The sequence below is a fragment of the Salmo salar genome, chromosome 16 (genome assembly GCF_965601325.2).
Source record: "Salmo salar chromosome 16, fSalSal1, whole genome shotgun sequence".
Lineage (NCBI taxonomy): Eukaryota > Metazoa > Chordata > Actinopteri > Salmoniformes > Salmonidae > Salmo > Salmo salar.
In genome coordinates this window covers 68,334,271-68,349,837 of record NC_138306.1, presented here as the reverse complement: position 1 = coordinate 68,349,837, position 15,567 = coordinate 68,334,271, and the positions used below count along the sequence as shown (strand labels likewise).

General features: G+C 45.3%; 1 protein-coding gene and 1 non-coding gene across 2 annotated transcripts in view; one reads left to right on the top strand and one right to left on the bottom strand.

Moving 5' to 3' along the window:
* Positions 1-2,626: 2,626 nt before the first annotated feature.
* The window catches only part of LOC106574248 (cyclin-dependent kinase 15), a 28,045-nt gene continuing 15,104 nt past the window's right edge, over positions 2,627-15,567 (bottom strand). The window contains exons 8-14 of the mRNA XM_082962854.1: positions 13,294-13,414; positions 11,799-11,892; positions 11,406-11,469; positions 7,037-7,085; positions 6,494-6,506; positions 5,670-5,799; positions 2,627-3,543 (exon numbers count right to left, since the gene is read on the bottom strand). Of these exons, the coding sequence (XP_082818980.1) occupies positions 3,434-3,543; positions 5,670-5,799; positions 6,494-6,506; positions 7,037-7,085; positions 11,406-11,469; positions 11,799-11,892; positions 13,294-13,414 (581 nt within the window). The 3' untranslated portion in view covers positions 2,627-3,433. The remainder of the gene's footprint in view (positions 3,544-5,669; positions 5,800-6,493; positions 6,507-7,036; positions 7,086-11,405; positions 11,470-11,798; positions 11,893-13,293; positions 13,415-15,567) is intronic.
* trnaa-ugc (transfer RNA alanine (anticodon UGC)) lies at positions 8,492-8,567 on the top strand. The gene has a single exon. It is a non-coding gene; the product is annotated as a tRNA-Ala (tRNA).

Below are 15,567 nucleotides of genomic sequence, written 5' to 3'. Positions count from 1 at the left end.
ATTGGGATAAGTTTCTGCTCAAATAAACACAATGTACCCTCTCCATCTGTGTGTGTGTGTGTGTGTGTGTGTGTGTGTGTGTGTGTGTGTGTGTGTGGTGTGTGTGTGTACTTCTCGATAAAACTGTCAGCATAACAACCACCTGTGTACCAGTGCGGTCTCAAGGGGACGACATGCATAGCTTGCAGTGCCCCCTAGTGGCCAACAGATACCGTGCCCTCGGATGATGGGAGGGAACAACTTCATTTAGGGTAAACCCTTGCTCGGGGGTGAAGTTCCCTTAAGTACAGATGTAGGATTAGCTCCCCCCAATCCTCCCCCAATCTTAACCATAACCATTAGTGGGGGAAAATGCAAAACTGACCCAAGATCAGCATCTAGGCCCTAAGGGGACCCTACTCCTTAACCCTCAGACTAGGGAGTTAACGCAGTACATGTGAGACTGGATCTCTCTTGCTTCTCACAGAGACTCTGTAAGTAAACATAACACTGCCCCATATTTCTACTCAATTTCCTCTCCATCTCTTCCTCTGGGGTGACCTGGTGTCTATTCATTAAGTCCGAAACCTAATACTGTACATGAGAGCCAGCCAGTGGGGATAGTGTTGTGAAATGGGATTATGACAGAAGAGGAAGTCAGAGTTGTTCATCACCTGGACATGTCTTATTTTACACGGTTACGCAACATTTAGCACCCAACGCACACCTTTCTTTCTGCCCTCTCTCCATGTCTCACACACACACACACAGATGTGCACACCGACACACGACGCACGCGAATGCACGACGCACGCACGCACACACCTTTCTCTCCCCCCTCTATCTCTCTCACACACACAAAGATGCACACACACACACATTACGTCTTGCGCCAGCCCAGTCCTGTGTCTTGAGTTTGTTTTACGGTATACTAGAGTTAAAACATGGGGTAGTGGTAGATTACACACCAGCTGAGGCCCTGCAGCAGCCAGACTTCAGGAGGTCCAGACTTGCAGTCTTAGAGGAGAGATGGTCAGTGGGATGATAATGGATGGAGTCTGTACGACTGGAGGAGCCTCCTAGGAATGTAGTAACTTCACAAAACAACACGGTTGCCATGCTACAAAAGTCTTTCTAAGTTCATGAGAGAAAAGGGGAGGATGACAGGAAGGACAAAAGCCATTTACAACAATATACACTACATGACCAAAAGTATGTGAACTCCTGCTCGTCAAACATCTCATTACAAAATCCACTCTACTGGGAAGGCTTTCCACTAGATGTTGGAACATTGCTGCAGGGACTTGCATCCATTCAGTCGCAAGCATTAGTGAGGTCGGTCACTGATGTTGGGCGATTAGGGCTGGCTTGCAGTCGGCGTTCCAATTCATCCCAAAGGTGTTCGATGGTGTTGAGGTCAGGACTCTGTGCAGGCCAGTCAAGTTCTTCCACACCGATCTCAACAAACCATTTCTGTATGGACCTCACTTTGAGCACAGGGACTTTGAGCTTTGTGCTCAATTTTATACACCTGAAGTAACCGAAAGGTTGCAAGATCGAATCCCTGAGCTGACAAAGGTAAAAATCTGTCGTTCTGCCCCTGAACAAGGCAGTTAACCCACTGTTCCTAGGCTGTCATTGAAAATAAGACTTTGTTCTTAACTGGCTTGCCTAGTTAAATAAAGGTAAAATATATTTTTTTTAAATTGTCATGCTGAAACAGGAAAGGCCTTTCTCCAAACTGTTGCCACAAAGTTGGAAGCACAGAATCACCTAGAATGTAATTGTATGCTGTAGCGTTAAGATTTCCCTTCACTGGAACTAAGGGGCCTAGCCCGAACCATGAAAAACAGCCCCAGACCATTATTCCTCCTCCACCAAACTTTACAGTTGCCACTATGCATTGCGGCAGATAGCATTCTCATGGCATCTGCCAAACACAGATTAGTCCATCGGACTGCCAGATGGTGAAGCGTGCGTGACTCATCACTCCAGAGAACACGTTCCCACTGCTCCAGAGTCCAATTGTGGCGAGCTTTACACCCCATCAACTGGCGCGTGGCATTGCGCAGGTGATTTTAGGCTTGTGTGTGGCAGCTCGGCCATGGAAACCCATTTCATGAAGCTCCCGACGAACAGTTATTGTGCTGACGTTGCTTCCAGAGGCAGTTTGGAACTCGGTAGTGAGTGTTGCAACTGAGGACAGAAGATTTTTACGTGCTACGTGCTTCAGCACTCGGCGGTCCCGTTCTGTGAGCTTGTGTGGCCTACCACTGCGTGGCTGAACCGTTGTTGCTCCTAGACGTTTCCACTTCCCAATAACAACACTTACAGTTGACCGGGGCAGCTCTAGCAGGGTGGAAATTTGACTAACTAACTTGTTGGAAAGTTTGCATCCTATGACGGTGCCACGTTGAAAGTCATTGAGCTCTTCAGTAAGGCCATTCTGATGCCAATGTTGTCTTTGGAGATTGCATGGCTTTGTGCTCGATTTTATACACCTGAAATAGCCGAATCCATTCATTTGAAGGGGTGTCCACATACTTTTGTATATATAGTGTAGCTTGTTAGAGAAGACAACAAACAAAATACGATATGTAGACCTGCAGGCAGTTCTATATGTATATATCAGAAAATAAACACACAATATCACTACTGCAACATTTATTGACTCACACACTCCTTCACGCATTCTCACGAAAAACACATACACATTTTAAAGGCAAGCTGCACCCAAGTGTAGGACAATTGAAGAGTGGACATCACAAGATTGCCGAAAAATACGCTATATGGGGTGTTAAGGAGGAAGTTTTATGGTTACAATACAACATGAATTACAGTGTACACACAACGCAACAGCGTACACACAACCGTCACAGTCATTCTGTTGCAGGGATACCCACCTGCATGCTGTGCAAAAGAACAATCATGGTCCACAAGGACCTGATTAACATAAGAGGTATATAATATATGCATGTTTTGGCAGTACAAAATAAAACACTCACCTGAAAAACAAACCCATCGTCATCATTGAACCTCAGTGAATATTTAGGAGGAGGCAAAGAGAGCATAGTGAGTCCAGGGAGACGCTCTGAGAAGGAGAAGGAGGAGGGAGGAAGCAGGAGGAGGTGGTAAGGAGGAAGATGTTAAGGAGTTCTGAGCTTCCTGACAGTTCTCTTAGACGTTGCGTAGCTTTCCGTTGCCACCAACAACAGACATCGGGTCTCAGATAGAGAGTATATACTCTCCTGTCTTCTTACAACATGGGAACTCTGACTGAGGAATGCTGGGTGGAGTCAAGAGCAGAGGTTGGTGGAGGACGCTGGGGGTCTAGGTAAGTGTTGTGTGTGTGAAGCCTCATGCCTCTCCATCTTGATCAGATGGTGGTCTAGCCTGCAGGCAGGGCTAGGGGCCTGGGGTTAGGGGCCAAGCCCAGGGGGTTAGAGGTCCATTATCACCAGCACTTAGCCAAGGGCACCAGCTGGGACGGTCTGATCCTTAGACTGAAGATATCCTTCACCTCTGTCTCCAGCCTCACTCCGGGGACCTTGAAGACTGATACAGCTGAGAGAGGGGGGGAGGTAGAAAGAGGGGGGGGGGGGGGGGGGTAGAGAGAGGGTGGGGGGTAGAGAGAGAGACAGATACAGAGGGAGAGAGAGAGCGAGAGAGAGAGAGAGAGAGAGAGAGAAAGAGAGAGAGAGTAGGAGAGAGAAAGAGAGCGAGAGAGTCAGGCAACACTTACGGCTTCACATCATTATAAAGTCAGGTGAAAAAGTTCCTCAGCCAGCTCACCAACAATAACAAAAAGATAAACATCTCCCACACTAACTCCCGGAGAAGCCTTATAGGGCAGTTAGTCTGACAGATACCGATCACAGCAGCTCAGACAGCTTAGAGCCTAAAACGGCACCACGCCCTCCTTCCAGACTTACTGGCTACTAGCTGGGACGCGATCAAGGGACCTCTCATAGGCACCTGGTGTTGGGTGTGGTCGTCCACAGTCCAGCTAGAGCCCCATCCCTAACAACTACAATGACTTCTCTTCTCAGGATTGATGCTGCTCGCCACTGTTCCAGTTATATTGTGATACATTGTGTGAAAGTAAAAGGGCTACTCATTACTACTGGTCTGTTTCTAGGCCTTCTCCCTTCTGCCCTGCCGAGACCTTGGCATCATTAAAATAAGTTTGTTCATCCTGGAGAGAACCTTCTCTCTCCACACTCTTTCGCTTCTTAGTTGCTCTCTCTCTCTCTCTCTCTCTCTCTCTCTCTCTCTCTCTCTCTCTCTCTCTCTCTCTCTCTCTCTCTCTCTCTCTCTCTCTCTCTCTCTCTCTCTCTCTCTCTCTCTCTCTCTCTCTCTCTCTCTCTCTCTCTCTCTCTCTCTCTCTCTCTCTCTCTCTCTCTCTCTCTCTCAGTTGCTCTCTCTCACTCCCTATTCTCCTTCTCCGCTCTGTTCATTGATGTCTCTCCCCTACGGTCTCTTCTCTCTGTCTTGGATGCCATGCAGAGTACGAGCAGTAATGATGGCTCATTATCGAAAGAGTGTGTGTGTGTGTGTGTGTGTGTGTGTGTGTGTGTGTGTGTGTGTGTCTGTGTGTGTGTTTAACTATACTTGTGGGGACAGTAAACAAACAGACATTTGATCAACTGGGGAAATGTTGTTGGTGGGAGGTCAAATGCTATTTCTAGGGGGTTTAGGGTTAAGGTTAGAATTAGGTTTTGGGTTAGGAGCTAGGGTTAGGGTTAAGGTTAGAATTAGGTTTTGGGTTAGGAGCTAGGGTTAGGTTTAGGGTTAAGGTTAGGTTTTCGGGTTAAGGTTAGGGTAAGGGTACGCGTTAGGGGTTAAGGAAAATAGGATTTTGAATGGGACTGAATTGTATGCCCCCACAAGATTAGTTGCGCAAGACTGTGTGTGTGTGTGTGGTGTGTGTGTGTGTGTGTGTGTGTGTGTGTGTGTGTGTGTGTGTGTGTGTGTGTAGGACACATTCAGCTGGAAACCTACTGCTTGACCATATCAGACACTGTATCCCACGAGGCTTTATTCCTATCCAATACATTCCTACATTTCACTAATATCTATCCTAGTACTCCCTGTACTCTTCTTCTGTTCACTGAATATTATTTCTACGGCCTGGAAAAACACATCTACGTTCAAACCGCACCAGACAGACTGTCAGCGCGATAGACAGACAGGTGGAGAGAGACTTCAAATGCAACTTTGCTTACTTATACATGCATTTTCCTGATGTATATCTACTTAGCCACCCGAGAGCTGTGGAGACAGTCTGATCTCTTCAAAGGAGCCATCTGTGCTCACAGTAGGAAACTCGTGTCTTTAATCATGCGTCGGACGGGTAGACTGTTTAAGTGACAAACTGCACTGGAGTTTAGTGCAACGGAGTGCCAATCTCTCTCACCGGCAGGGAGAAACAGAGAATACTGATGGGGGAGGAGGGGAAAGTCAGAGGAGGGAAATATATGCGCATGAATACGCACGCACACATACAAACACATGCTTAGTCTCCCACATGTGTACACACACACACACACACACAGAGACAAACACACACCACATTATGCATCGCTTGACTGTCATTGCTGTGACAAAACACGCATATTCTTATTGCATAGATAGATTGATATGTTATGTGTTTCATTGAGGTGTAGTGACACACACATACACACACTCACTGTCTCGTAGCTGCATGATGGGGGGCGGTAGCGTGTTGAAATAGGGGTGTTGCAGTGCATCCTGGGCCAAGATGCGGTCTCGTGGGATGGAGATCAGAATCTGCTGGGCCAGGTCCTCTGTCAATTTTCCCTACTGGCGTGCATAGCTCTGTACCCCCCCCCCCGCGCTTTGTGTGCCTCCTCGCTGTCCTACCGAAGCAACTTTTATTTCACAATGTAATTATCTGCTATTTCTGTGTGTGTTTTTCTGACAGTGTCCTTGTATTTGGAGAAAAGAGTGTTTGGTCCCAACAGGGGGTCTAGTTAATTAAATCCATGGCTAGAACAAGAGAGAGAGGGGGAGATGGGTGGGGGAGAGACCGACTCCCATTCATCCGTCTTGAAAAGACCTGCATTAAAAATCACACCATAACTCCCCTGAGTGTGTCTCTCTCTCTCTCTCTCTCTCTCTCTCTCTCTCTCTCTCTCTCTCTCTCTCTCTCTCTCTCTCTCTCTCTCTCTCTCTCTCTCTCTCTCTCTCTCTCTCTCTCTCTCTCTCTCTCTCTCTCTCTCTCTCTCTCTCTCTCTCTCTCTCTCTCTCTCTCTCTCTCTCTCTCTCTCTCTCTCTCTCGACTTTGATGACCATGAGGACTCTCTCTTTCTTATCTCCCGTTCTCTCTCTTTCTCTCCCTTCCTCACTGTCTCTCATTTAAATCCATTAGATCCATATTCCTAGTAATGTGTTTTCCTATTTCAGAGTGATTTTTTTTTTCAGACAAGACTGCATTAGTGTGCTACAGACTGTTGAGTGGGTCTCATATTTGTTATGACAGCGAGTCAGAGACTACTCCAGACATCCTCTCTCTCCCATAACCCGACTGTGTGTGTGTGTGTGTGTGTGTGTGTGTGTGTGTGTGTGTGTGTGTGTGTGTGTGTGTGTGTGTGTGTGTGTGTGTGTGTGCTGGCCCCCCCTGGTACAGGAGCAGAGCTGTGTTGGGTCAGATGTCACCATGATGGTAGGAAGGGGGAGGAAGGTGGGAGGAGGGGAGGAGACACGTCTGGACAGACAAAGAATCTCCTGTTACCACAGGGCTAACTGCCCCCCCCCCCCCCCCCCAGCCGGAGGCAATGGAATGGGCAAACACACACGGCCGTCCAAAACGGAGCTGTTCCATACCCTACACTATGTACACATGTATCCAACCTCTACCTCCACAGTAACTTATATGCTGGAGCGGAATAATATTTCTATCAAATGTTCACATTTGCAGGTTGCTGAGATACATTTGACAAACGTGCACAAGTCAAACAGATCTGCAAGACATATTAAACACATTCACAAACTCTATAGTACTGACAGAATACTGAGCAAACTGATTCCACCGTACCTTTTCCAAACATTCCTGAATTGCTGGGGCTCACATGGTTGAAACCATTCTGTAGGGAGAGGAGAACAGCACAAGCAGGTTAGTTAGGAAATGTTTGGCCTGCAACTATGGCTGCAAAGGCATGGAAGACGGAACAGTGAGGTGGGTCAGCCCACAGGACACACAAAATATATATCTGTGTAAACTTACGGTAAAGTAGACCTGTTCTCTTTGATGATTAATGCTACAGCTAGGGCATCCTGGCGGCGAGACTAAGTGAAACATGCTTTGGCACCGCTGATCGCAATTTGTGGTTTCTGAGCCCTGGCGTAGAGTTTTAATGAGAGTGTTTTAATGGTTGGATAGCCGGTGCCTTGGACAGCCCCGATGCTCCATGATGAATTAATAGCGAACCGTGGAGAATAAACTGTTTGAAATAAAAACACATTTTTTTTAAAGAAATGTATGCGCTCAGTCTCTCCTGCAGGGTGCAACGGAGCATAAACAAACATTCATTTTTAGACAAGCATTCTCTATAGTATAGGCTAGCTATCACTTCCCCCTGGCCAGTCAGGTCACTGAAGGAATATTTTCCCAATATTTTCCCTCTTCCCTTCTTGGCCTCTCCCTGTTCTGTGCTGGCCACCCGCTCTGCCCTGCTGAAAGCTGCCCAGGCCTTTATCTATTGGTCCATTCAGCTCCCACATCTGGAGAGGCCCAGTGGTGCCAGCAGCAGTCAGGGGGCCAGGTAGGGAGCTAGCCAGGAGGGAGAGAGGGGGCGAGGGGGGGAAGATACCTAGGGTCATGCCCACACAAGGACAACCAACATGGGTGTCCTAAAACACCACAGTAACGTACATGTGCACACGCCTGCACTCGCTCACTCGCTCTCACACACCTTCCCCCCACCCCCACACTGCTGTTTTTCCCCTATGTCAGCTCATTCTCCACCCCAAACACAGCGGATTGGTACAATATGTCGGAGTCTATAGCTGTCAGACACAGAGGTTCTAAGTCCAGCCATTCTTCATGCCCAGATTGCCCCCCCCCCTCCCACACAGACAGGCAGACAAATCTGTCTGGCTCACCCTCCTACCTGTGTGTGTGTGTGTGTGTGTGTGTGTGTGTGTGTGTGTGTGTGTGTGTGTGTGTATACCAGAGCATGTGAGCGGAGTTGAGTGGTTGAAAATCCCGCTCATCGCTGGAGTTGGTGCTTGCACACTGTTCCAGCGCTCCATGAGCTTTCATACTGCTCAGCTAAAACCCGCTCCGGGTTCACAGGGGAAAATAAACTGCCACGCCAAATTCGCTCCATACATTCAAATCCCAATTTAACCAACACCCATCTATTTTTGTGGCTACCTGGACCGACCAATTGGTTTTTAAGTATTGAAACATGAAAAGGTGAATGTAAGAATGTCATATTAAACAGCATATAAACACTCTAAATAGGTCAGGAGACAGACAGGAAGCGTAGGTCCCGTGTGGCTCAGTTGGTAGAGCATGGTGTTTGCAACGCCAGGGTTGTGGGTTCGATTCCCACGGGGGACCAGTACGGAGTAAAAAGAAGAAAAAAATAAATAAAAATAAATGTATGAAATGTTCACTACTGTAAGTCTGGATAAGAGCGTCTGCTAAATGACTAAAATGTAAATGTAAGAAGGAACGGAAATTAATTACTTAGGCTATATTATTTCAAAGCTATAGCCTACAAAGAAATACATTGTGAAGCATTTGTGAGTGCGACACTATAGGCTAGTAGGGACATAAAGGGCTCAGCATTTAAACAACATTTCATTGTATTAAACCATTATAATCTATAAATTGTGCATATAGGCTGTGACTTACTTAGAATGAAATACAAATTAAACAAAAAAATGAAAGTATTTTTAGAATTCATTTTTAGAAACATGAGTCTGGCCAGTCTGACTTCAGGCTCATGCGATGGTGACACACACACACACACACACACACACACACACACACACACACACACACACACACACACACACACACACACACACACACACACACACACACACACACACACACACACACACACACACACACACACACACACACACACACACACACACACACACACACTTGCAGAACCACTGGGGATGCTAAACACCCTTTTGGCCCTTCCCAGGTTGGGCAGAGATGCTGAGTTGTGTTTCATTTCTATAGGTCGGCCTAAAGGTTTTTTTTAGGCAAAATAACAAAATGAAGCTCCTTGAACGTGGGAATATGCCAGGCCCATTGGGCCAAAATTAATTATGGCCCATTGTATAGATAATAGAACGAAAATGAACAAAACGTTGAAGTTTATAAATACTTTGCTACAATGAGACACTTAGTTATCTACCCACCTATTTCCTTTCTTTCAGCGGGTGCACGTTGCATGCTTTTGGGATACGTGTCTTTTCAGATTCCACAAGGATTCTTTAGTTGTGGACACTAAATCATCGCACTTCCTCTCTTGCTCTTGGTCCTCCTCTTTGTAAGTCACCTTGATGTGGGGACTATCAGTTTCTTTATGAACATATTTAGGGAACTCCATGACAGTAGCTAAAGCAAGGGACTATAGCAGCACACACGCAGACTACAAATGCATGCTGGGACGGGCATGCCTTGAGCTCATGAAGTGAGTGCTATTGGAGCAAAATTAGAGCGGGCGAGAAGACCGACGCTCCAGCCTTTAAAAATCTTACTCTATGCTCCAGTCAAATTGGGCACGCTCTGCTCCTCGCTCCAATCCAGCTCCACTCCGCTCACATACTCTAGTGTGTACAAGCATCTGCCTGTCTTGTCTGTCTTTTCATCTCCCAACCTCACTGCTCTGTTTGCTTCACACATATTTTAAACAAAACGTTCTCTCTTTTTGACTTCCAGACCTTTCTACTAGCCCATCTTCTCTCAGCATCTCATCACCCCCAACCAATGTCAGAGCCCTTATTGAACTGCATGGGGCAGCGCAGACAGGACCCACTGTGTAGTTTGGAGATTCATCTATGCATTTATTCAGCATTTATGAATCTTATGTTTGTTTATTAATGTTTGCTGAGGAACTTTAAGACTTTAACAGTCTGAGGTTTTGAATTCCTATGGGTCTTGTAGGGGAGGAATTAACAGAGACAGAGAGTAACCCATATTTTCTGCAGCGCAGCGCAGCACGCACACACACACACACACACACACACACACACACACACACACACACACACACACACACACACACACACACACACACACACACACACACACACACACACACACACACACACACACACACACACACACACACACACACACACACAGTCTTGTATAACTAACCTTGTGGGGGGACACAATTCAGTCCTCCAAAATGCTATTTCCCCTAACCCCTAACCCTAACCTTCAATCCAAAACCTAATCTTAACCCCAAAACGTAACCTTAACCCTAACCCTAGCTCCTAACCCTAACACTAATTCTAACCTTAACCCTAAACCCCCTAGGAATAGCATTTTAACTTGTGGGGACTAATGTTGGTGAAATGTTTGTTTGTTTACTATTCTTGTATAGTATAGTATAGTATAGTTAAACACACACACACACACACACACACACACACACACACAGTCAGCTGTGAAACATGTCACCCTCGAACTCCCTCTGTATAGCCCATTACTGGAAGAGTGGGAAGACAAGCTGACTCAGGTTCAACTCAGCATGAGGTTTAAATCTCAGGGTTGGATGGAAGAGTATAAAAGACTGACAAGTACACACATCTGGGTATGGTGTCATTGAACATGGTTTACAAGGTGAAAGTGAGAGATCAGCATAGGCGAGTCAGAGGAGTAGAGCTCTGTCCAAAACCACACAGTCTGAAGGTCCATTTGAAGGTCTTTCTCGTTCTTGACATCATTCTCTCTCAGACCAAAGAGTTAACTCCCACACATAGCCTTCGCACTGACTCCTCTCGCAGATGTGTTTGTCAGCCACACGCCATGCATCTCAACTCTCTTAAACCACAGTGCATTAGAAAGAGCTAAAGTACTCTCTTCCCACAGCCGTCTTAAATGCCACGAGTCTGGAAAGCAAAAGTAGTACTATAGACCAACAGGCCCACAGTCCCATACAACCCCAATGAAAATGTATCTCGTTGACTTCTGCTGCCCCCTAGTGGTTAGGGATGAGCCACACAGCAAACCATGAGTCTAGTCTGCTGTGGTTTATGTCGAGCTTTATTAAGTGTGTAGATTACCCAAACTAATCCCAAACTAATCCCTCCCTGACCTTTCTCTGACCCAATGGGAATGACTGTATTTTCTCAAGCAGCACATAAGATTGGATTATTGTAATGGTCATGAGGGAGGAGGAGGATGAAAGGGATGAAGAAGTTCTGACCTGGTCTGAAGTTGGGCAGCTCGTTCACTCCTGGCCACGTCTCCTCAGTCGGGACCCCGACGACCTGGAGACAGACAGAAAGGGTCCAGAGTGAGCCATCAACCGCCATCTCTACTAGTTTTTATGGATCTACACTCTTAGAAAAAAGGCTTCCAAAGGTTCTTCGTCTGTCCCCATAGGAAAACACTTTTTGGTTCCAGGTAGCACTCTTTGGGTTCCAGGTAGAACCTTTTCGGGTTCAATGAAGAACCCGGTGTAGAAAGGTTCTACCTGGAACCAAAAAGGGTTCTCCAAAGGGAACAGCCAAAGAACCCGTTAAAGCTTCTAGATCGCACCTTTTTATTCAGTGTAGAGAGGATGATGCCATTGAAAAGAAAGGGGGATCCTACTCACAGCCCATATTTTCTGCAGCTGCTCAAAGACGTCTGCCACCCCTGGAAAGGCTGGCGTCCCCTGGAGCATCTCAATGAAGATGCATCCAGCTCCCCTGGAAGACAACACAGGTTTGGGGGAGTCATTTAATAATCCGTGAAAAGAGAGAGATGGACGGGACATCTTTCTTCAGTACTTCATAATCGGCACAATAAGTGAACTAATTTGGTAAAAACTAAAAGGTAGGTTTTGTATCCTAAGCAGTCTATTTATAGAGGGCAAAACATAGCATAGAAAAAGGGGATGAATTCAAAAACGTATCCTTGGATAAAATATTAAAACCTTCCGAAATATATAACACGAAAGCAAATACCTAGGTTATGGCCAACCCATTTGATTATTGCTGTTAAATTACTACCCCTTTTGGTACATTTCTCTTTGTACTCCAAGTCCTTAAACAACATGTGGTTCCAATCTCTTCTATTTGGAAAGGTCAAATAGAAACCTGCCCAGATATCATTAACATTAATGCACAGGATGGTTTATACCAACGCTTATGCTATTCATTAGTACAAAATTATTTTAACTCTGGGGGGAAATAATATTTCTCTTAGGAGAGCAACTAAAACATTTGTTTCTCAGTATGGCACCAAAACATCGTTAGACAAAGGCCAAGAGGTTAAACTCTTCTGAACACGCAACATTCTCTGAGCCAACCTGCGGTAACTCACTCTGTAGGAGAGTACTAATGGCAACACTAATGGCAGCTACTCTTAAACCACCACTGATGCCACGTTCAAAACAACTGAGAACTAGGAAATCTCCGACTTCAGTGCGTTCAAGACAACTGGGAACTAGGAAATCTCCGACTTCAGTGCGTTCAAGACAACTGGGAACTAGGAAATCTCCGACTTCAGTGCGTTCAAGACAACTGGGAACTAGGAAATCTCCGACTTCAGTGCGTTCAAGACAACTGGGAACTCTGGGGAAAAAAACAGCTCAGACTAGGAAAAATGACATCATGATTTGACCTAGGTTTTTCCCCAGAGTTCCCAGTTGTCTTGAAAGCACCATGACGCAGTGGTCTAAGTAGTTATGCAGTCTCTAGAACAGTATGGGCACGGTCCAGTGGTATTCTGGTGTTATTCTGGTTCAATGCTGGCACAGCCAGAAGAGGACTGGACACCCCTCATAGCCTGGTTCCTCTCTAGGTTTCTTCCTATGTTCTGGCTTTTCTAGGGAGTTTTTCCTAGCCACCGTGCTTCTGCACCTGCATTGCTTGCTGTTTGGGGTTTTAGGCTGGGTTTCTGTACAGCACTTTGAGATATCAGCTGATGTAAGAAGGGCTTTATAAATACATTTGATTTGATGGGTTCAGATCTGGCTGTCCAGTGGAAAAAAGCTGATTGAAATGACGTTATTGCAACCTTGCCTACAGGGTGGTTGGTTATGGAGGATGTTCAGACCCTGTCCAGATATGGGATATTGTATGTCCAAATATGTCCAGTCCACTCACCAGATGTCCAGAGCAGTGGAGTAATCAGTGGAACCCAGGAGGACATCAGGAGGTCGGTACCACAGAGTCACCACCTCAGACGAATAGGTCTGGCACGGGATGGACTTGGACCGGGCCAGCCCTAGTGGATACAGACGGAACCATATAGTTATAACATGAATACAATACCACATATAACACACATATCACATCAAATTTTATTTGTCACATACACATGGTTAGCAGATGTTAATGTGAGTGTAGCGAAATGCTTGTGCTTCTAGTTCCGACAGTGCAGTAATATCTAACAAGTAATCTAACAATTCCCCAACAACTACCTAATACACACAAATCTAAAGGGGTGAATGAGAATATGTACATGTAAGTATATGGATGAGTGATGGCTGAGCGGCATAGCCAAGGTGCTGTAGATGGTATAAAACACAGTATATACAGTTGAAGTCGGATGTTTGTATACACCTTAGCCAAATACATTTAAATTCAGTTTTTCACAATTCCTGACATTTAATCTTAGTAAAAATTCCCTGTCTTAGGTCAGTTAGGATCACCACTTTATTTTAAGAATGTGAAATGTCAGAATAATAGGAGAGAGAATGATTTATTTCAGTTTTTATTTATTTTATCACATTCCCAGTGGGTCAGAAGTTTACATACGCTCAATTAGTATTTGGTAGCAATGCCTTTAAATTGTTTAACTTGGGTCAAACGTTTCGGGTAGCCTTCCACAAGCTTCCCACAATAAGTTGGGTGAATTTTGGCCCATTCCTCCTTACAGAGCTGGTGTAACTGAGTCAGGTTTGTAGGCCTCCTTGCTCGCACACGCTTTTTCAGTTCTGCCCACAAATTTTCTATTGGATTGAGGTCAGGGCTTTGTGATGGCCACTCCAATACCTTGACTTTGTTGTCCTTAAGCCATTTTGCCACAACTTTGGAAGTGTGCTTGGGGTCATTGTCCATTTGGAAAACCCATCTTGAGATGTTGCTTCAATATATCCACAGAATTTTCTTTCCTCATGATGGCATCTAGTTTGTGAAGTGCACCAGTCCCTCCTGCAGCAAAGCAGCCCCACAACATGTTGCTGCCACCCCCATGCTTCATGGTTGGGATGGTGTTCTTCGGCTTGCAAGCATCCCCCTTTTTCCTCCAAACATAACGATGGTCATTATGGCCAAACAGTTCTATTTTTGTTTTATCAGACCAGAGGACATTTCTCCAAAAAGTACGATCTTTGTCCCCATGTGCAGTTGCAAACTGTAGTCTGGCTTTTTTATGGCGGTTTTGGAGCAGTGGCTTCTTCCTTGCTGAGCGGCCTTTCAGGTTATGTCGATTTAGGTGTCGTTTACTGTGGATATAGATACCTGTTTCCGCCAGCATCTTCATATGGTCCTTTGCTGTTGTTCTGGGATTGATTTGCACTTTTCACACCAAAGTACATCTCTAGGAGACAGAACTCCTTCCTGAGCGGTATGACGGCTGCGTGGTCTCATGGTGTTTATACTTGCATACTATTGTTTGTACAGATGAACGTGGTACCTTCAGGCGTTTGGAAATTGCTCCCATGGATGAACCAGACTTGTGGAGGTCTCCAATTTTTTTTCTGAGGTCTTGGCTGATTTCTTTTGATTTTCCCATGATGTCAAGCAAAGAGACACTGAGTTTGAAGGTAGGCCTTGAAATACATCCTCAGGTACACCTCCAATTGACTCAAATTATGTCAATTAGCCTATCAAAAGCTTCTAAAGCCATGACATCATTGTCTGGAATTTTCCAAGCTGTTTAAAGGCACAGTCAACTTAGTGTATGTAAACTTCTGCCCCACTGGAATTGTGATACAGTGAATTATAAGTGAAATAATCTGTCTGTAAACAATTGTTGGAAAAATGACTTGTGTCATACACAAAGTATAGTTTGTTAACAAGAAATTTGTGGAGTGGTTGAAAAACGAGTTTTAATGACTCCAACCTAAGTGTATGTAAACTTCTGACTTCAACTGTACATATGATATGGGTAATGTAAGATATGTAAACATTATTAAAGTGGCATTATTTAGAGTGGCATTATATAAAGTGACTAGTGATCCATTTATTAAAGTGGCCAGTGATTGGGTCTCAATGTAGGCAGCAGCCTCTCTGAGTTAGTGATTGCTGTTTAGCAGTCTGATGGCCTTGAGATAGAAGCTGTAAGATGAAGTTATAATTACCACCTGTATACATGACCAAATAACACATTATAAAGAGAGAGTTATACCATAGGCTTCTACAGAGGATAGACAA